Source organism: Propithecus coquereli, unplaced genomic scaffold (assembly GCF_000956105.1).
Source record: "Propithecus coquereli isolate 6110/MARCELLA unplaced genomic scaffold, Pcoq_1.0 Scaffold131, whole genome shotgun sequence".
Classification (NCBI taxonomy): Eukaryota; Metazoa; Chordata; class Mammalia; order Primates; family Indriidae; genus Propithecus; species Propithecus coquereli.
In genome coordinates this window covers 2,133,114-2,155,117 of record NW_012137303.1, presented here as the reverse complement: position 1 = coordinate 2,155,117, position 22,004 = coordinate 2,133,114, and the positions used below count along the sequence as shown (strand labels likewise).

The 22,004-nt window shown below is 41.9% G+C and overlaps 1 protein-coding gene across 2 annotated transcripts in view; it reads left to right on the top strand.

Moving 5' to 3' along the window:
* Positions 1-22,004, top strand: part of LRRC16A (leucine rich repeat containing 16A) — a 341,663-nt gene that overhangs the window by 116,481 nt on the left and 203,178 nt on the right. For both annotated transcript variants that reach the window (XM_012638672.1, XM_012638671.1), the window contains exons 3-4: positions 18,839-18,889; positions 21,295-21,354. In XM_012638672.1, the coding sequence (XP_012494126.1) occupies positions 18,839-18,889; positions 21,295-21,354 (111 nt within the window). The remainder of the gene's footprint in view (positions 1-18,838; positions 18,890-21,294; positions 21,355-22,004) is intronic.

The following is a 22,004-nucleotide window of genomic DNA, read 5'->3' as shown; positions in this document are numbered from 1 at the left end:
GCATTGTTAGGACTCGTGGAAGGTCTGAGATACAGGACCCAAAGGACAGACAGTGCTACCAACTATATTTATCAGTCAGCATTTTTGAGACCTGGCTCTTAGCCTGTTTGAATTTGACAACCAAGGATTTACATGTAGTTTTCTTATTTTTTTTAAATTTTCAACTAATTTTCCTTTTTATACCTTCCTAATTCCTTCTCTTTTCTAAGCTATAGATTTACACTGTGAAATGGATTGTCATTAATCTTTCTCTGCCTTGATTTCCTTAAAAATGGTGATACTAATACCAACGCTTTCATTTACAGTGATCTTGGGAGGAAAAATGAGATAATTGATGTCAGAAAGCGCTTTGAACTTAGAGCAGGAGGGTAGTTCAATTATAATAAGACTCTTCTGTCTTTAATTTTATGTGACGTTTACAATGTTAGCATTGAATACTCATTAGGGAAAGAAATTACATTTTGAACAACATTGATAGAATGACAGCCCGTAAGATATTAGAGTTACATGCAAAAACTAAGAAGATATGTTTAGAAACAGTTAAGACCAAGCCATCTACTGTTTCTTTTCAAAGAATATATGCAGGAATAGGAGAATTGGGTGGTAACTCTAGGACAAAATAAAAATGTGCGCTTTTAGATTTTACAAGTCAATTTTGCACTTATCCTTATTTTATAATTCAATTTTAAGAGAAAAAGTGTAATGTATGGTTTATGAATGTTTTGCTATGTAGTAATTTTTTTTTTCCTAGAGCTGTGTGGTCCAGAATGGTAGCCACAAGCCACAAGTAGTGATACCGATTTAAAGTAAATAAAAATTTAGTTAGTCATACTAGTCACATTTCAAGTGCTTAGTAGCTGCATGTGGCTAGTGGCTCCTGTATTTGAATGTGCAGATACAGGACATTTCCAGAAAGTTCTATGAGACAGCACAGTTCTAGGGGAACTGAGAAAAGGCAAAAGGACATGCCCACCCACCCTCGTCCCAAAGTTGCCTTTTAGAATTTAAATAGAATTTCTGGTTTCATATTACAGGTATTATATTTAAGATGTACATTTAAAATTACTAAAGCACAAGAGTGGTAGTTGGGCAGGAAAGCACAACTCACTTCAAAAGATCATTTTTCCTTCTGAGAACAAACATACACTTAATTTGGTAATCTTCAAAAGAACACTTGGAAAATCTTGGAGCCAGTTTGTTGCTTTCAAGTTGCACTTCTTCCATAAAGATATTCTTACTTTATTAGGTGACCTATTACCTAGACTAATCCAGTAGTCACTTGATCATGTGCCATCTTGAATTGTTATCTAATTATTCCCTGAGTATAAACCAAACTGTCACCTTTAGCAAAGTAATTAATCCTCTCTTATGTTACAAATTCACTCCATCAACAAAACTGGTTGGACATGATCGTCAAAGTATATCCAGAGTCTGACAACTTCTCACCACTCCTACTGACCACCATGGCTTAACCATCATCTTCTCTTGCAAATCATTGCAGTTGTCCCCTGGCTGGGTTCCCTGCTTCCACTCTCCTCCTCTCACTCACTTTTCAGTCTGTTCTCAACATGGCAGTGTCAGAGCATTGGCCTTCAGAACCATCATAAGTTTTAACAAAGCATGGACAGTAGCCTATAAGGCCTCATAAACCCTGTGGCTCCCTACCCTTGCCTCCACCTTATCACCTCTCTGACCTTACCAGTGCTTACTCTCTTTTCAAGGCACTGTGAGCTCTTCTTTATTCTTCAGTTGCCCCAGGCATGTTCTTGCCCCAGGGTCTTTGTATTTTGCCGACCCTCTGCTTGGACTGCCTTTTTTTTTTTTTTTGAAACTGAGTCTCCCTCTGTTGCCCTGGGTATAGTGGCTTCATAGCTCACTGTAGCCTCAAACTTTTGGGCTCATGTGATCCTCCTGCCTCAGCCTACCGAGTAGCTGGGACTACAGCCACATGCCACCACACCTGGCTGATTTTTTCTATTTTTGGTAGAGACAGGGTCTCGGTCTTGTTCACGCTGGTCTAAAATTCATGACCTCAAGTGTTCCTCCTGCCTTGGCCTCCCAGAATGCTCGGATTACAGGTGTGAGCCACGGTGCCCTGCCTGGACTGCTCTTATCTGAGATACCCATGGCTCATTCTTCAATATTGCATCATAATGAAGTCTCACCAAACTATTTAAACATGCCACCCACCTCCCCACTATCCTCCTCCACAATCCCCATGGAGCAAGCATTTTCTGTTCCATTTCCACATTATATTTTTCTCCATAGTGCTTATTACCGTTGGTATACCAATGTTTTACTTATTTTGTTGTGTGTAATCTCCTTTCAGTAGAATATAAGCTGTTTGAAGGCAGAGCTTTATGTCTTTTTATCCTTAGTATCTAGCTCAAGGTAGGCACTCAACAATTATTTGTCAAATGAATGAATGAAAGGAATAATTGCTTAAATATTTAATGACAACTGTGATAAATGCTACAAAAAAGAGAATAGATTAGAATAAATGGATTTAAAAGGGAATCATATTTTTCAGAAATAAAGAATGCTAACCTAATTGAAATTCATTTTAACAAGAGAATCACAAAGACACATGCTCCGGTGTAACCCTGCCTCCTCCCCCACTTTTGTCTAAGATTACTCTGATTTTGCTCTCTGCTTTCTGCCTGGCTCTACAAGGGGCCTCATTTCCTCTCCTTCCCACTCTTGAGGGGCCACGTAGAGGTGAGTTTGAACCAGGGCTTCAGGGGCTTATGACAGCTTCTGAGAGAGTGGGAACTTGGGCCCTCCAGGCTTGGCTGGTCCCATTGCTCGCCACGCAGTTCTTTGTCACCATGCCAGCACACTCAGAGAAGGCAGAAGGGATCCTCTCAGTTCTGGAGCTGGGCTACTGCTGGTATATGCTTGTTCTAAGGGAGTGGGGGCCATGGGTGAAGGACCCACTCATTGTTTGCTGCCATGGAAGGGAGATGGTGAGTTTTAGAAATAGGTGGAGTATCCCCTGCCCCACACTAGGAAGTAATTGATGCCAGACTGGGGCACCTCACCTGTTTCTGGGAAGGCGAAGGAGAAGGAGAAGGCTTGGAAGGGGTTGGTGGCAATAAAGATAGAGAGGGGTCACTTACAGTTTGCTGGTTGTTGCCCAGGCAGGGAGGAGGAGGAGACACAGCTGTGCAGAGAGCCTAGGTTGCTAATTTCTACATTAAAGGGGGTAGCATCAGCAGTGTTTATGCCCAAACCCATGAACTTTTCACTTCCTCCCATTGTATGAAATCTGGGTCTGGCTTATAAATGTCTGCCTGAACTTTCAGTTTATCTTGAAGCTTTGAGCCATTTGGCAAAGTGCTCTGTTGGAATTCTTTTAGTAAATGAATGATGTTTCTGTGTTCTCTGAGCAAAACACTTTTCCACATAGCCGATCTCATTTACCTGAAGCTTCGAGAAAGAAAAACAAATATTCTATTTTAAAAATAGCTTTCTTCCCTTTAGCATGCACTTTCATTGTACCCTGGCTTTAAAAGATAGGTTGCCTTATGTTTAAATAGTTCATTAATTGTCACCAAAATAATATATACTAATTTCTCTATTTCACACAAAGTCTGCCTCCTCAGTACCCTGACCCACTCTCTTAGTCTGTTTGCATTGTTATAAAGAAACACCCGAGGCTGGGTAATTTACAAAGAAAAGAGGTTTATTTTGCTCAGGGTTCTGTGGGCTGTACAGGAAGCATGGTGCCAGCGAATGCTTCTGACAAGGGCTTCAGGGAGTTTCTACTTGTGGCAGAAGGTCAAAAGGGAGCAGTCATCACATGGTGAGAGGAAGAAAGCAAGGGAGTGAGGGGAGGGAGGTCCCAGGCTCTTTTTAACAACCGGTTCTCAGGGGAACTAATAGAGTAAGAACTCACTCCTAAGAGAATGGCACCAAGCTTCATGAGGGAGGGATCCACCCTCATGAACCAAACACCTCCCATTAGGCCCCACCTCCAACACTGGGGATCAAATTTCAACATGAGATTTGGAGGGGAAAAACATCCAAACTATATCGTTCATTCTTTGTAAATTATTTAGTTTTGTGGCTTTAACTCTTTTGCCCTGTTGGCACAATCAAGGGCAAAATCAAGATAAAGAAAGCTGACATCCATTGCCAGAAATGACATTTTCAGACTGTGAGAGCTGCAGGCAGGATACTAGAGCTGGAACTCTGTCTTTCCGTAATGAATGAGTGAATGAAGAAGTTCTTTGAACATAGTAGGCAAAAGGCAGGGATGTCAGTGCTTTGACACTCTATGCCTTTCTTGTTCTATTTCTCTTCATTTTGGCAGGCAAGTGGGGAATTAGCTAGTAGATCTGTTTTAAGTGGGTAAGCTGCAGACAACAGGTTTTCAGGTACTTTCCTTATGGGATATGACTATTAAATACGAAGGATGTGTCAATTACATGGTAGGCAGTAGGAGGAAGCAGGCAGAACAGAAAATTTTCTAATCAGGTTCACAGATTACAGCAACTTTTTGCCTTCTAAAACCCTGAATTTTCATAGCTGAAAATGGAGTGAGGAAGAGCTGTAAACTTGTTGCATTCATTCATTCGATATTTGAGCACCTGCTTTGTGCCAGGCACTGTACTGGGCACTGGGAAATAAAGCTTTAAATAGGACAGATATGGTCCCTACTCCCAGGCACCTTACAGTCTAGTGGTGCTGGTATATATTAAATACATAACCCCACTGATAATTAAAATTGTGATGGGTATGCATAAGAAAATGTTCAAATACTGTGTGAGTATATGAAAGGGAGACTTAGTGTAGTCTGGACTATTTTAGGGAAGTCCTTTGGGCTGAGACCTGAGGGATGAGTAGATGTGAGCCAGGTGAAGGTAAAACTTGGAGGGGATGAGAGAACACTTAAGGCAGAGGGTGGGGCTCTCCCCTTGGGAGACCAACAAAGGGTCACTGTGGCTGGATTGAAGTGAGGCTGAAGGTAGAGGCAGGGGCCAGTGTAGTGGTACTGATCCACTGAAGAGCTTTAAGCAGAGAAAGGATGTGATAGTGTTCACATTGTACAAGATCGCTTTAAGGCTGGGTATGGTGGCTCCCACCTTGTAATCCTAGCATTTTGGGAGGTAAAGGCAGGAGGATTGCTTGAAGCTGGGAGTTCAAGACCAGCCTGAGCAACGTAGCAAGACCTTCTCTCTACAAAAACAAAATAAAACAAAAACAAAAATTAGCCAGGTGTGGTGGCACATGCCTTTAGTCTCAGCTACTCAGGAGGCTGAGACAGGAGGATTGCTTGAGCCCAGAAGTTTGACGTTACAGTGAGCTAGGATGACACCACTGTACTTTAGCCTGGACAACAGAGCAAGATCCTGTCTCCAAGAAACAAAACAAAACAAAATGCACATAAGCAAAATAAAAAGATCACTTTAAGATCTAGAGGGCATTTGATATGAGGGGACAAGAGTGAGTCTGTTAGGAGGCTATTGCAGGTGGTCCAGGAACAAGATGATGGTGGCTTGGAATAGCATATCATGGCAATGGAGAGAAGTGAATGGATGAGAGAAGTACTTACTGAGGTAGACTGCACTGAACTTGGAAAATGACTGAGATAGAAAGTGAAGGTGACAATGTTTATATTTGGCTTAAGAACCTGTGGATGGCTGTGCTCCTTACTGAGCTGAATCTCTTGGAGGAGGGGAAGATTCTGGGAGAAAGATCATCAGTTTAGTAGTTGACATGCTGAGTTTAAGGGTTGGAGAGACATACCAGCAAAGTTAGATCAATAAATCTGATGATCCAAGAGAGGTCTGGGCTGTGTGTGAACTTGGGAATCATCTTGGATTGATCGAAGTCATGGAAGAGAATGAATTGTAGCAGGGAGCTCAGAATGGGCATGTAAGTAAAAATGACCAGAGAGGCAGTTGGAAAACCTATGGAAAAGAGAACTTCAAGCATGAAAGACTCTTCCCAGTGCAAAGGAGAAATCTAGTTAGAAAATGCTGAGAAGTATACAGTGGATTTAGTAACCAAGAGGTGATTGGTACCTCAGAAGGAGCAATTTAGTGGAGTTGTGGGAACAGATGCCAATTTTGAATACTAGAGGAGTGAATTTGAGGCAGGAAAATGGAGACCATGAGTACAGATTCAGGTTTTTTTTTTTTTTTTGAGACAGAGTCTCACTGTGTTGCCTGGGCTAGAGTGCCGTGGTGTCATCCTAGCTCACAGCAACCTCAAACTCCTGGGCTCAAGCGATCCTCCTGCCTCAGCCTCCCGAGTAGCTGGGACTACAGGCATGCGCCACCATGCCTGGCTAATTTTTTTTTCTATATATTTTTAGTTGTCCAATTAATTTCTTTCTAATTTTAGTAGAGACGGGGTCTCGCTCTTGCTTCGAACTCCTGAGCTCAAACAATCCGCCTTCCTCGGCCTCCCAGAGAGCTAGGATTACAGGCGTGAGCCACTGCGCCCGGCCCAGATTGAGTTTTTGAGGAGTTGAGCTCAAAGGAGGAGGGAGTTAGAAGAGAGCTGTAAGAGGTATGTAGGATCCAGGGATATAGCTCTAGATTTAAATAGCTGTGTGCTTGGACATTTAGATATGGAAGAGAAGGCATAGTTGATTGCTGAAAGTTCCTGCAAAGGTGAGTGGGATGTAATCCATATCCCAGGTGAAGGGATGGGCGTTTATCTCCAGTACTTCAGAAGGAGAGGAAGGAATGGAGGATGGATGCAGCTGTAGGTGCAGGCAGTTGTGGAGGTTTGGAGTGGGATGGTAAGTGATACCATTCTGATAATTTCTGTTTTCTTGGGAAGTAGGAGGCAAAAGTCATCTTCCCAGATGGAGGAAGTAGAATCAGCTTGCTGGGTTAGATCATTTCTCCAGCTGTGCTTGGCAGCTACCACTGCAAGCATGGAATAGGCGGTGATAGTGGGTTCATCCAGGGTTGAAGTTTTATTCTGTGCGCATAATAAAAGGACAAGGAACACGAGGGCTGAGGGTATTAACCATGGAGGAATGATTTCAGCTGGGTTTCAGTGGCATGAATGTAGGTTAGGGCTGATGGAGAATGACCTGACGGTGTGGGGGGCAATAAGCATAGTGGTGGGAGTAGCTGAGTAGAGGACTAGCTACAAGTGCTTCTCCGACTGTAGTGTATGTATGAATCAACTTGGGATCTTAGAAAAATGCAGGTTCTGGTCCAGCAGGTTGAGGCTAGGGCCTCATATTCTAACAAGCTGTTCCTAAGGAGAAATTAAAAGATTGTGAGCAGACAGTGGGATGCCTACATTAGAAATCCTAGAAATGGTTTCAATGCCTAAGTAGTTTCGTGCCCAGGCTATGACAAGAAGGTCTGCGAGTGAAAAGGCCTCCTGATCATCAAATCTCTAGGGATGCACGATTAATGACGCTAACACTGACTGTTACCAACACTTTTCTAAGCACCTCGTGTGTATTGCCTTGTTTAATCCTTACGGCAACCTCCAGTGAAGTATGTATTATGATCCCTTATTTTACAGGCGAGGAAAGTGAGGCACAGAGAAGCCTTTCCCCAGATCATCCATGCTTGAGAGTGATGGAGCCAGAATTCAAACTGGGGCAGTGCATCTTCAGAGCCCAGTGCTCTGTGCGATTGGATGCTACATTGTCCCCTGATGAAGGAAGTGGGTGGGTGCATATTGAGAGCTTTTGAGCCTGGCATTAGCATCACCTGCGAATGAAGTTCCGCATGTCTAGGAGAGTGCTACGCTTTTTACATGTTATCTTGTTTAATCCTCACAACTGCCCTACAGCGTCTATATTATACCCATTTTACAGGTAAGAAAAACCAGAGATTTGGTAGTTGATGAGTGGGGGAAGTGGCAAGTGAATTTAGATTGGTCTGGGTTCAAAGCCCATCTTCCTTTATATCAGGTTTCACTGTATCACCACATAGAATGGAAATTCTCTTCTAATTCTTAGATAGGCTATAGTTTCCATGGATTTAAACTTCCCCTTGCACTGACTTAAGCCACATCCTGACGATGGTATGTTGTGAACGAGGCTGAGATCAGGAGATCAGACTTCTGGGCTAGGCCCTCTTTCTAACTAACAAGTGTACGTGCATCTCTGTAGGTCTCTTTTTTTTTATCCCTATAGATCACTTTCAGAGCTATATTTTGTAAGTATGAGGATAATTATAATGGCTACTTTTATATTATTAATAGTATCTACAGTGGCTTGGCACCTGAGAGGTTATTTGTGTTTCTTACACTAGGTTACATATTGTATCCAACTTAGAAGTGAGGAAACTGCAGCCTGGAGATTTAAAGTAACCTAATACCCCATAAACTCACAAAATGGCAAAGCTATAATCGGATTTCTGCTGAAGTTTGTCTTGATTCTAAAGCTCATGTTCTTGCCATCTTATCACACTACCTCAACCTCATCCACAGCCTCACAGTGGATTGTGCTTACAGGAGTCTATGGTGCCACAGGCCAGTATTTATCAAACCTTCAAAACCTGAACCCAGAGTGAACAGTACACTTCATATTGATACTGAGAAGTGCACACACGCGCACACACACACACACACACACACACACACACTTGCAGGCAAGTACCATATATATACTGATATCACTCAAGCACATTTCATGAAACAATGCTTACATTTTCTATTTGCAATGTCCTGACTTTCTTTTCTTTTCTACCTCAGTTTATTTTATTTTATTAATATGCTCATTAAACTCTATTGAATTGTTTTAACCACCACCCACCAATAGGTTGTAGCCCTTAGTTTGAAAAGCACTGCCATAAATAATGTCCACACCTGGCTTTCTTCATTTAATCACTCCAAGTCTTCTATTCTGCTTCTCTCCTTATTTCTTATCACTGAATTTAATGAAGATGGTCTCTCTGATTATTTAATGGCATTAAATCTAAACCAAGCCCCCTGCTGTGCACAACCACATTTGTGCAAAGTGGGAGACTATTTCATAACTGAGAGAAGGAAAGAAAATGTGCTGTTTTTTTTCATTTGATGAAAATACTAATGTGACAAAAGGAGAGGAAAAAGGAAGTGTCATTTTTGCCTCCTCGGCTTGAGAGGATGAAGACATAAGGCCAGGAAACATGGGCAAGTTGAAATGACGTAGGTTGGTGAGGAACTGCAGCTATTGACTTACAGTAAAAAACAAGTGACACTTATTTCTTGTTCTAACTCTGCCATTTAGCTGGCGATTAGCTGTTACTATTAGACTTGTCCAAGGACATGCATTTGTTGGACTCCTTCACGTGCCAGGTGTGGCTGAGTATTTCACATATGTTATCTCAGAAGGTGATATTCTTGTCTCCATGTTTTTATAGATGAAGAGACTGAGCCATAGGAGGCTACAGTCACCTGCCCAAGGTCACATGGCTGGTAGTGAGTGGTCTAGTGGAAATTCAAAGCCAGCCTCTCTACCCCGGGAGCCAGTGCTCATTGTCTCTAAGCCATAGCTCTCTCTTGTGTCTTCTTTTAAGTAATTTTATGTGGTCTTTTTTTAAAAAAATTTTTTAATTAATTTTTTAAGGTGAGGAAAGTGAGGAAGGAGGTTCAATTTCTCAACTTCTTTTTTTTTTTTTGGAGACAGGTCTCACTCTGTAGCCCTGGGTAGAGTACAGTGGCATCATCATAGCTCACTGTGACCTCGCACTCCTGGGCTTAAGCGATCCTCCTGCTTCAGCCTCCTGAGTAGCCGAGACTACAGGTGTGTGCCACCACACCAGACTAATTTTTCTATTTTTAGTGGAGACAGGTCTCGCCCTTGCTCTGGCTGGTCTTGAACTCCTGGCCTCAAGTGATCCTCCTGCCTCCGCCTCCCAAAGTGCTAGGATTACAGGCATGAGCCACCGTACCTGGCCTTTTTATTGGGTGCCAGGCCCAGGACAGGGGACTTGTGTCCCTTAGGTTTTGGATCTTGAAGAGAAGTCATGCTAAGGCGAAAAGTGAGTGGAGTCAATTCATTGCACAGGGCAGCCAGAAGGGACTCCTCTTTAGTTCCTGCTTCTCCCATCTGTACAGTTGGTGTGGTTTTTGTCTCTGTTGAACTCTGATTGTTCTTTTGATAATGAGAGCTACTCCATTTCCTTTAAATAAATTTATTTTTGCTTAAAATTTAATTACTTGAAATAAAGAAGGACCCTTAATGTAGGCAAAGGAATCATTTAGCCCTTCCTAGTCTGTTTCCTCATCGTAAAATAAAGGAAAAAGACACACCATCCCCAGATTCGTCTTAGCTCTATGATTTTTGTCTAGAATTGGGCTTTAGTGATTCTCTCATGGACATATTCAAGAAGAGGCTGGCCGGCCCTGTGTTGGGGAAGCAGAAGTTTTGGTAATTAATTAATTGCGTTAATATGAGCTTTATAGTCATGTTGTATTTTTTCTGTACTCCTTGTATAATGTGACTCTATCGTTTGTGAATTTATTTAAAACCTCAATATGACAGCGATGACTAGACAAGGTCTCTTCTCATGCATGCCCATGCAGACCTGTGAGGCTCCTGCTCACCCAGTGCTGACAGGCCTGGGCAGGAACTCTGCCACATCTGAGTGCCTTAGCAGGAAACCTTTCTGGACCATGTGGGACTGGGGCTAAGTGACTTTTCCTCACTGTTAGCCTAAGAGGTGACCCCATCCTAAGAATTACGGTCATGCCACCACTTAAAGGAGGCATAGTCAGGTTCGTGTGTTGCTGCTAAAGTGCTGTCATTAAAAATGGTGTATGATTACTCTGCCTTTAAAATAGATTATTCTAAAAGAATCAGCGTGGCAGATTCCAGAATTTTGTATCAGCTAGTGCTTTGAAAAGAGTATCTGAGATGTAGTGGCCCCCGTGTTCACCTGTGGGGAAATATTAGATTATGTTTGTTTCTTTCATGCTTTGATAACACCTTACACATTGAAATAGTGGGACTGTGGAAAGAATGAAGTGATCACTGTGTCTGGCAAGCTGTATATAAACATTCCATTTCTGCGTAACGTGAAAAGAAATGAATTAGGTGAAAAGAAGTGGATTTGTACAGGTGTTAGAGTATAAAGACTTCCCCTGAAACTAGACATCAGAATGGAAAACCAAACTTAGGGGCTTCTTGCTCCCCTATTGAGGGATCATCTGTCATTCCAAGGAGCAGGGTCCCAAGGAAGAATTAATTCCTTTTAGCAGATATTTACTATGGACTTGTCATTCCTAGAAGTCCACACAAACCAAAGAGTGGGGGTGGGGAGGAGTCTTAGAATTGGGAGAGTCCCAGGGAGAGCCTAAGTCATGGACCCAGTGTGCAGGAAGGTAACCTCTCTTCTTATTTTCATACCATTATGGATATATTTTAATTTTGTTATAGTGTTAAAACATAAATAAATAATGATGACAGATACTAGGTAGCACCTCCCTAAAGCACTCTTCTGAGCACTTTAGGTGTGTTAACTCATTTAACTCTCACAGCTCCATGAAGTGTGGGTACTATTATTTCTCTTAATTTAAGGAGGAGGAAACTGAGGCACAGAAAAGATTCAGTAATTTGCTCTGTGTCACACAGATACTAAATAATGATGCTTCGGTTTAAACCCAGGCAGGCTAACCCCACAATTTGTCCCCTAAACCACTAGACCAGGGGTTGGCAACCTGTTTTGTAAATATTTTGGGCTTTGTCAGTCATGAAATCTCTGTTGTGTGAAAGCAGAGACAATACATTATACAGATGGGTGTGGCTGTGTCCCAGTAAAACTTTATTTACAAAACTTCCTGGGGGAGGGTGCTGCCTCTGGCCCATGGGCTGTAACTTGCAACTAGACTGTACTGCTTCATCAGGGCATACTCATTAATGACAGTATATTCTACAGCTGCCTGTGAAGTATGGTGCTTCAATTTTAAAAACAATTTGGGGCCAGGAGTTGCACTAAAATGATGCATTTTTTGGTGTTCCTTTTGCGTGAAATGTCCTGCATTGGCCAGAGAGAATGGTGGCCATCATAGCTGTGTATGGTGTTAGGAGGCGTAGAGCCAGGAGAGAGGTTTTATTCCCCCTCAACTTTCTGGGTGACCTTACCTAAGTCTCTTAGCATTTGTCACTTCTAACTCTCCACAGGTGATAAGGAGCCGCTCTCCCTCACCTAGGTGTGCCTCTTGGATTAATGAAGTCTTATTGGTAATGCACTTGGAGCTGGGAGTTTGGAAAAGGCGAAAAGTATTAAATGACATTCATCACTTAGTTGCTTGCAAATGAGGAAACTCTTTGGGGTGTGAGGCCACTTGTTGAATGTTTGGCACATAGAGCTCAAGTTTAAAAGAAAGACATGAGAAAATGTGGATTTAGAGGGCATGAGTTTATGGATTGCCTGCTCAGCAATAGGCTTTAGACAATGGAGTTATTTAAGATGGTGAAACAGGTATTTATTTCAGTTTTTAATAAGTGTGCAATAAGATGGTTCAACAGTCAACATCGTTACACATCACCTCCATAAGAAAATTTAGGCCTCTCTGCTAAACTGTGAATCTTAACAGGAAGGAGGATTTTTATAAATGTTTCCAAGTGCAATTTTAAAGTTAAAAGTTGAACCAAGAAGCCTCAGACAGAACTGGGCTGCTGCTTGCATTTCAATGAAAGGGAGAGGAAATTCATTATAGAGGTTCAAAATGTGGTTTGCATGCTAAGGCTTTAGTGGAAGAATGGGCCTTCCCGGGGGAGGTGGCGGGGAAGTTATAGCTTGCCCTTTGTGGTTAAGGTTCCTTGGCTAAGCACATATACTCCCTCTGATGCCCCCGAATTTTTTATTAACTTTGCAAGAAAATTCTCCTTCAAGGTCAAAGATGTGTATTGAACAGAAAATTTCAGCCTAGGAGAAGTCTCAATATCTTTGTGGTTTTTGTTGTTTGTTTTGTTCTGTTGACAAAAATGGTTATTTAAAAATCCAGTAGATGTGAAGCAGTAGGATCGCTTGAGCCCAGGAGTTTGAGGTTGCTGTGAGCTAGGCTAACGCCACGGCACTCACTCTAGGGCAACAGAGTGAGACTCTGTCTCAAAAAAAAAAAAAAAAAAAATCCAGTAGATATAACTGCTTCATCTTACTTTGGGAATCTAAATCTAGGAGGCTATTACTTAAGTTATAGTAAGAGCTGACATCAATTGTAACTCTGTTACCTCTAAATCTCTAGAGGTTAACTAACTTTATCAGGTTTATGCAGATAGATAGTGGCAGAGCCAGAATTTGAATCTAAGTCTTTCTGATTCCAAAATTCAAGCCAGTAAGTTGATAACAGTCCTGATTTCCCGGGATGCAGGATTCTCAGCACTAAAATGTTTCCTGTCTTGAGCGAATGGGAAGAATTCCTATCTCAAGCACCGAGGAAGTGCTCATTATCAAGAAGCATTATTTCTGGTAAATCAGAGAGGAGTTTTCCCGTGCAATTCTCTCCCCATCCTGCTAGAAGCCATACGTATATGCCGCAAATCCTCTGAGACCATAAGTAAATCCTAGGGCAGTTTTGGAGGCAAACAGGGAACGTGGGAGGCTGAGTTCATTTGGATTCCCAGTATGAATGTAGGCCCATTTATCGGCTCAATTTTTGTTGATAGGGCAAGAGGCACAATTCTGCTTGGAATAGTAGCATTTACAGTTTTCACTATTGCTTCATAATATTGCTACACTATTGTGCTTACAAGTGAGCAGTCTTAGCAAAGCCTGGGTCCACTTTGGAAGATTTCCCCCATTCTCTCTCATTCCCTTTCACCCTTTGTTTCTGGGGCCCCTACCTGACCACCAGAAATGGGGACCAACCAGCACAAAGCTTTTGTGGCTTATTGGTCTTCCTTCGAAGCCTGAGCTCCTTCACAGATACGTCTTTTTTCAAAGAAATCATTTTGGCCTGTGTGCAGCTTCTGAAGGACTCTGTGTACTTACGCTGCCTTTAAGATATTTCTTAAAAAAGGGAGTTGACATATAGGGCCACAGACTGTGAACTCTATTATTGCCAGCGTAAAGGCAGAAATAACCATTAGAACCTCATATATCTATAGGAGATCAAAAGGTTGATCTTTAATCAAAAGGCGAATCCATATGAACACTGTATTTTTCCCTCCTTTTGTTTTAAATGCACTGACTTTATTTAATGCTCTGTCAGTTGTCCCTAGAAATCCCCTATGGTGACCATTCTGGAAACGGCAGGTCAAGGGAAGACAAACAGGTCATCGGCTGACTGTGGGAGAGTTATTCTCCAAAGTGGAACAATTGTCAAAGGGTGGAATGGCCAGCTCGTGCCTTGTGTTAGTGATGGCTGCTCTATTTCAGTTGTTAGGGTGCATATTTTGAGATTAGTCTTTTAGACTTATTAATTAGACTCACACAGGGGAACTTGTAATCACTTAATTACCAACGTGCTTATTGTATAATGATGTCAAAAATTGTTTCATCATTTGTCGTTCATTTTTTGTTGAGGTTTCTCTGTGACTGTATTACAAATGAAATACTCTTGCAGAATGCAGTATTTCTTCTGTGATTGGTGTCTATTGTTTTGCAAAAGGCATAAATAAAAGAACAAGCTCTCAAGTGATTCCCGTAGAGAAAGAACTGAGAATGGAGGACAGAATGAAGATGGGGGGGGGGGGGTCCCAGGGGAGGAAAAGAGATAGCGTAAGATGGGGTAGGGATGATTAGGACACCGGCTGCAACAGCACAGAAAAGGGTCAGAGAGGGAAGGATGGGGAGCCAGTGAGGAGAGACACAGGTAGATTGAGAAGTATGTGTGTAGAATCACGTAGACAGGTACAGAATAGGGACAATAGAGATGGAGAGAGGGAGCGTGCGGCAGACGAGAGAGCGCGTGCACGTGTGCGCAGTACTAGGGGGATTGGTCCTTTTTCTGATGACATCCAAACATTTCTTATTCTGATGATCCTTTTTCCTGTTTCCTTCTTTCTGGTGTTAAAGTTCTGTGACTTGTCTACGTTTCCATATGTGCAGACTGTTGAGGAATCTGGTTCTTGGAATGGTGAAATTGGAGAGCCAGGATAACTAATTAGGAGCACCGCCTCTGGAGCCACTGGTTTGAATAGCAGTTTGCCACCGACTTACTGAGTGACCTGCACGAGTTACTCTACGTACCTCAGTTTCTGCATCTTAAAATGGGGATAATAGTAGTGTTTCCCTCATGGGGTGCTGTGCAGATTAAATGAGATAAGGTATGCAAGCCTATTAGACCAGTGTATCCAACAGGTATTGGCTATTATTACTGCTATACTTGTAAAAGGATTGTGGATTCCTTTGAAGGAATGTTTGCAGAGCTAAATAAATTTTTATGAATACTGAAAAGGCTACAAGCTTCTGTCTGAGGCTTTTGGTCTCAAACCTTGTTGCTAATCTAAGGTGAGAGTGAAGAGATGATAGGTTGGGAGTGAGGAGTTGCAGCTTTTAGTTCCAGCTGTGCCATGAACTAGCTGTGAGATGATGAGTTTCTCTGGACCTGCTCTCACATTATAAACTCAGGGGTTTAAACACCCTCTCTTTGACCATAATTGGGACGTTTCTGGATGCGACTTTTATGATTTGGCTAATATTTTACCTTTATGCAGAGGTTTTGTGGACTTAGAGTCTTGAAAAGATCAGGGATTGATCATATAGGTGCCCCGGAACAGACGAATGTGCGTCTCAGTAATAGAGGGAGAAATAGTGAGAACCCTGGCTTCCTGTGGCTGTGCTTGTGAGCATGGCTGTCAGCATTATCATCTTCTTTTCTGTTCCACTGTGGGGGAGGATCAGTATTTGAAAAAGGGGTCATATCCTGGGACTGAACTGAGATTGGAGACTCTAGGTGTGCTGTGGAGCTTGGTTCAGGGAAGGCGAGTATTTCATCCTTTGACGTGAGTTCTGATCTCATAACCTGCTCCCCACACCTAGGCAAATGGCAATGCAGGCTAAGCCTGTCTCTGGTGCCCTTTGATCTTCCTTTCCAAATTCCTCTTTCTTACTGTCATACCTCTTCTGTCTGACGTTTATTACTGAACCTTGCAACAAAATTGCCTCTCGCCCTTTCCTAAAAGGCCTCCAAACTCTTAATTCCCTGAGTACTGCTGTGTTAGGCAAGGATTGACTAGTGCAGATGATGGAAGAGTTTAACTCTTCAGGGCATACTTGGGATTTAAAAAGAGAATTTTTAAAAAATTGTTGGAATGTTAAGAAATGTATTCCTTGGAGCTGGGAGCTTTATGGATCTCTCCCGGTCACAGGCTGCCCCCTCCTATTGCTTCCTACCCCCCACCCTAACTGACCTGCCAGGGGCTAAAGCACAAGGAGGCAGGATTGGGTAGTAACGTGTAAATACATCCTGGTGATTAAGAACATAGGTTTTGGTGTGAATTCTATTTCTGTCCTAATTGTGACCTTGAAGTGAATTACATCACTGGGTGTTGGCTTGCTCATCTGTAAAATGGGAGTAACAATGACAACGAATATGTTGTTGAGAGGATTAAATGAGTCAGTGTATTTATTGAAAGCTGTTCTCCATTCATGGCACTTGGGGAATACTTGATAAACAGTAGTTGCTACTCAGGGACAGCTTCATGGCATGCAAGCTGTACCATTGCACAGGACACCATGCTCAGAAGTACCTTGCACTTGGTTAATGCCTTGTTGTCACCATCTTGAAATTCTTAATAATTTTTGACAATGACCTTGCAAATTATGTAGCCAGTCCTGCTATTACTGGCTATACTTGACCTCCACTCACTCATCTGGCCATACTTTGTACACTTCCCTCTCCTTTCTGCTGCCTTTTGCTTTGTCCCATTCCCTTGCCCCCAAGGCCTTAGTTTAAAACAGCAACAACAACAACAAACAAACAAACAAGATTCCATAGGGAAAAGCTGTGATTTGGTTCATAGCATATGGAATATTCAAACATAGATATCATATCATCTGTTGTCTATACTTTTAGAAGTCATTTATTAACCGGTTTACAGAGCATGCCAACTCTAAAATCAAGCAGCGACAATGACACCAGGTAAAAATTGATCCTGTGCATAACTGTGACGGTGACATTTGAGTGGAAGGTCTTGAAATGGGCCGTGCCTCTTTCTTCTGCCCTCCTCAGACTCTCCCTGCCAGTGTTGGGTTACTTCTCTTAGTCATCTGTCTCATAAATAGTCCTAGCTTGAGTTATCCCCTACAGTGGTGACCTACGATTATTTGAAGAAGGGTTTTATAGAAAATACACTGTTTCTGTTTGGGATTGGGAGCCTGCAGAGAGGCACACGGCAGGCCAAAGAGGCATAGTCATTGATTCACCACCTGTGCTCGGATTCACAGTTTGGCCTATGGGTCGAGTGTGGGTAAAGCTGTGCTTACTTACCTCGGATAAGTCCTTTAACAACGTGGGGACCCAGTGTTCTTGACTTATCATTTCTAAAGTTTTGTTCAAATCTAGCATTCTTAGACTAGCACAAAAGCATCACTTGCTAAATAATGGATTTAGTGACAAGGAAGTTCTTTGGAAAATGAAAAAAGGCAATTCTCCCATCAGGACTTGAGCCGCTTTGGAGTCTTTCTTGATCTCAAAGGTTCACAAGGCCTGCCTGAACCTCTGAGTTGCAGAATGGATGTTTAGACAGTGAGGGTTGTGGATGTGGGATCCTTGCTCAAAATGTGAACTCCTAGTTCAGCCCTTTTGCATTCATGAAGGTCTCTGCTGGGCAAGAGGGGCTTACAGGCATAGGGGCCTATGGGCTATATATATGTTCTTAGCTGAGTATCAGAAAGGAAACTTCCATAAATGTTCTGAGATGGAGAGAGGCACAACTGAGAAGCAAAGTTGGGGATGATTTTTTGGAAGCTTAACCTGATTTTGTAGCCTGTGCATTGCATAAAAGTTACCAGCTAGAGTACAGAGAATGGAAAGCAAAAGGGCAAATGTGGTTAGTGGTTGTAACCTAGGGATTGTGAATGAGTACTTGGCCTTTTCATTAAGTTTCCTGTTGATATAGTAGGGCTTGTGACTGTTTATAAGATATCTGTATTTTAATATCACAGAGACCCATCTTGCTTACTCAACCAAAATCTATTGCTCCTTTGGACTGTGGACTGAATTGTCATCTTGACATTTTCAAGACTTGTTCAATATGGACCTTGATACAGGGACTCTTAAATTGAAAAGAATTTTATAGGGCTGAGAAGCTGTCGTGGGTCACTTAGTGATTCTTACTTAACAGGAGCCAAGCCATGTAGCCTTATTTTTCTTTTTTTTTTTGAGACAGAGTCTCACTCTGTTGCCCAGGCTAGGGTGCCGTGGCGTCATCCTAGCTCACAGCAACCTCAAGCTCCTGGGCTCAAGCGATCCTTCTGCCTCAGCCTCCCGAGTAGCTGGGACTACAGGCATAGACCACCATGCCTGGCTAATTTTTTCTATATATTTTTTTTTTTGAGACAGAGTCTCACTGTGTTGCCCGGGCTAGAGTGCCGTGGCGTCATCTTAGCTCAACAGCAACCTCAAGCTTCTGGGCTCAAGTGATCTTCCTGCTTCAGCCTCCCGAGTAGCTGGACTACAGGCGTGCGCCACCATGCCCAGCTAATTTTTTCTATATATTTTTAGTTGTCCGATTAATTTCTTTCTATTTTTAGTAGAGACGGGGTCTCGCTCTTGCTCAGGCTGGTTTCGAACTCCTGAGCTCAAACAATCGGCCCGCCTCGGCCTCCCAGAGTGCTAGGATTACAGGCACGAGCCACCGCGCCCGGCCTCCATGTAGTCTTTTGAGGCTTCAGTGTCACTAAAGTCTGGTGGATAACACCAAAGCCCACCAGACCCACTCGTTGGTACTTGTATTGATGCTGCTGCTCCTGTCTTGCAGGTGCTTACATCATGCCGAGCCTTCCTTGTGACAGCGCGAATCCCCACCAAGGTAAGCATTGGTGTGCTTCTGCCTTCCTCTCTCTCTGTCTCTCTGTCTCTCTCTCTCTCTGTCTCTCTCTCTCTGTCTCTCTCTCTCTCTCTGTCTCTCTCTCTCTGTCTCTCTCTCTCTCTCTGTCTCTCTCTCTCTCTCTCTCGCACGCACACACACACACACACTGCACATTCCTATGCACACAAATATGCATGCATTGTCTCATGTGCACACGCACGCTTACCTCTACTGCAACACAACACACACTCACACCTCACTTACATAGTTATGATTTAGCCTAATGTGTTCAGACTTCTCTTAGTACACTCTATGTTTTCCTTCTTTCTCTCTAGACAGCACCTAATGTTTGTGATGACAGACATTTTTTACTTTTTTTCCCCTCTCATTGTATAAAGACATCCCAAGAAAAGTGGTGAAGCATTTTGTGCTCTTATGTCCCCGAGGCTCCATGTCCCAGTTGTTTTTCCTCCACATTTGGGGCTTAGTTTCCACTTTCTTTAAGTCTACTTCATCCTTCCTTCAGTCCAATACTGGCAGGTTTTTCTAAGGCTGTAGATATGTGGGAAATAACCTTCATCATTTTAAAGGTTACACTACCTGTAGTGTAACCACCTTAGCTGTTCTCCATGTACTCTGGTATTGCTTGTAAAAAATAACATGGCACCATTCTGTTCTTTAAAAGATCTTTATCACATTTTTTATGAGATACCCTTTATTGCATGGTGCAAATTAAAAATCAAACTAGTAGCTAATGAATTAGGCACAGTAATGGCTTCTTTTGTTTATGGTAATTAAATCATTTTATAGGAAGAGGACTGAATGGTAACAGGAAATTCAGATTTTTTCCTTCTAAAAAGATGATGATAACTAAAATTTATTAAGTGCTGTTTAAGTAAATAATTTAATCTTTAAAAGAATTTCAAGAGAACCATAGGTTGTATTATTATCCCCATTTTATAGACAGGAAAATCGAGGCACAGGGAGGTTTAGTAACTTGCCCAAGGTCAAACATGTAGGTGATAAGTGATTCTAATCTAAGGAATCTGGCTGCAAACCCTCTGCTTAACTACACTCTTATTATTAGAATTTAATGAGTTATGTACTGACTGTATTTTTTTTTTTTTTTGGAGACAGGGTCTTACTCTGTCACCCAGTCTGGGGTATAGTAGCACAATCACAGCTCACTGCAGCCTTGAACTGTTTGTAATGAAAGATATTTCACATAAAATGAAATATGAGTATAAAAAGAGAGTGTCTATGAAATAATGAATGTTGCTAAAAGTGAATTTCTTAAAAATGTGGCTGTCTTAAGGACCAGACAACTGTTACAGTTTGGAGGGGGAATGGAGGGTATGAGCATAGTAATCTAGAAAACTTCTACCCTCCGGTTGCTTTACAAGTGTCTTCCAGTTCTCTCTCCATTTTTAAAGGGACTCGGACTGGTAGCTGGAAGCCCTGCGTGTGGGTGTGGCTCACAAGAAAAGGCCACTGAGTGCCAGCAAGTGTGTTTAACTCAAAGAAAAACTTTGGCACTATGTTAAAGCATGGCAAATGAAATTACCTTTAAAAATTAGAACCACAAAGGTAAACAGGTATACTTTCTAGAAAATAATTCCCTGCTTTAAATGTCTTTTGAAAACCAAACCATGTAGAATCTTGATAATGACAGGTAAGAAAGCTTCCAGTTTAATTGAATGTTTTTAAGCATGTGCCTTCAACACTGCGTTTAACTCCTGCAGGACAAAATACACCTCTCATTCCTCTTTCTAGTTCCAGTGCTGACACATAGTAGGCTTGCCATAAATGCCTGTTGGTTGACTAAGTGAATAGTGAAGGCATGAGTTCTCTTTGTACCCCCAGCCCTCATCACCATACTTCCAGATGTTTAACTGGAGATTCAGGGGTGATCTGTGCTGTGATTTATCCTACCAATGTATCACGATACAAATGCCACCAAAGAGCAGAACTAAATCCCTTGTTTGGAAAGAAGGGAAGAGCAACAATGACTTTATCCTGATGTGAGTTTCTGAAGCAAAATTTTGAAGTGAAAAAGGGAAAAAAGTATATTTAGAGGGTTCCTTTCATACATTCATTTCTCAATGAATAAATAGTGGAGAAGTGCAAAAACTTGCCTTGGATTTGTCCCTGGATGAAATTCAGAAAGTCGCGCATGCAACTTGCTTTCAATCCCTTAGTAAAGTGAATAATACTTTTTCCGAAATATGATAAATTATGGTTCAATCTCATTGAATGAACAGAGATATTAAACCAGCCTGCCTTCACAGGATACCCAGTATCTTATTTGCTCTTGGGCTGTTTCTAATTATAGCGTTTTTACCTTGAATTACATGTTTTAAAACCCTCATTACAAGTCTGTCTTTCCCCTTTTCCCCTCTTTGCAGCTTGAGTTAACCTTCAGCTATTTGGAGATTCACGGAGTCATCTGCTGCAAGCCAGCTCAGGTGAGTGTGAGCGATAGAGAGCTGTCACTGCAAGGTCATGGTCTTTCTTGAGTTCCTGAACCCATAGAAAGTTTCCTGTTTTGGTTTCACTATTGCAAGTTTCTTGAGACAATGTGAGTAAACAAGATTAGGGAAGATGGAGTTTTCAGAATGAGAGATTCAACAGTAGCTTTGTGTGCAGGGGTTGGAAATTTGTTCTGATAAGGAAAACACATTCTCCATAACTCAGTTTGAGAAGAACTAATTAGCTTTTACAGTAGCTGGCAATGTAAACGTGAGAGTACTGTTCCTTAGAGAGTTTGTACAACAAGCTTTAACGCTAAACTTTCGTAGCTGTCATACAGTGCTATATAAGGTCTTTCTGGGTATATGGTGATAAATGAGTTTTCTGTTATTAAGAAAATATAGATTTTACAAAACAGCTTTATTAAACTGTAAGTAACTGCAGTTAACTAAAATATACATGTGTCGACACATGTATACCATGAAACCTTACCACAATCAAGATACTGAATACACTCGTCATCTTGCCATGTCCTCGTACACCCCAGTAAACACTTTCTCCTGCCCTCTTCCCCATCTGCAGTCAGCCTGCAGATATCTGCTTTCTGTTGCTATAGAGTAGTTTGCATTTTTCAAAATTTTATATG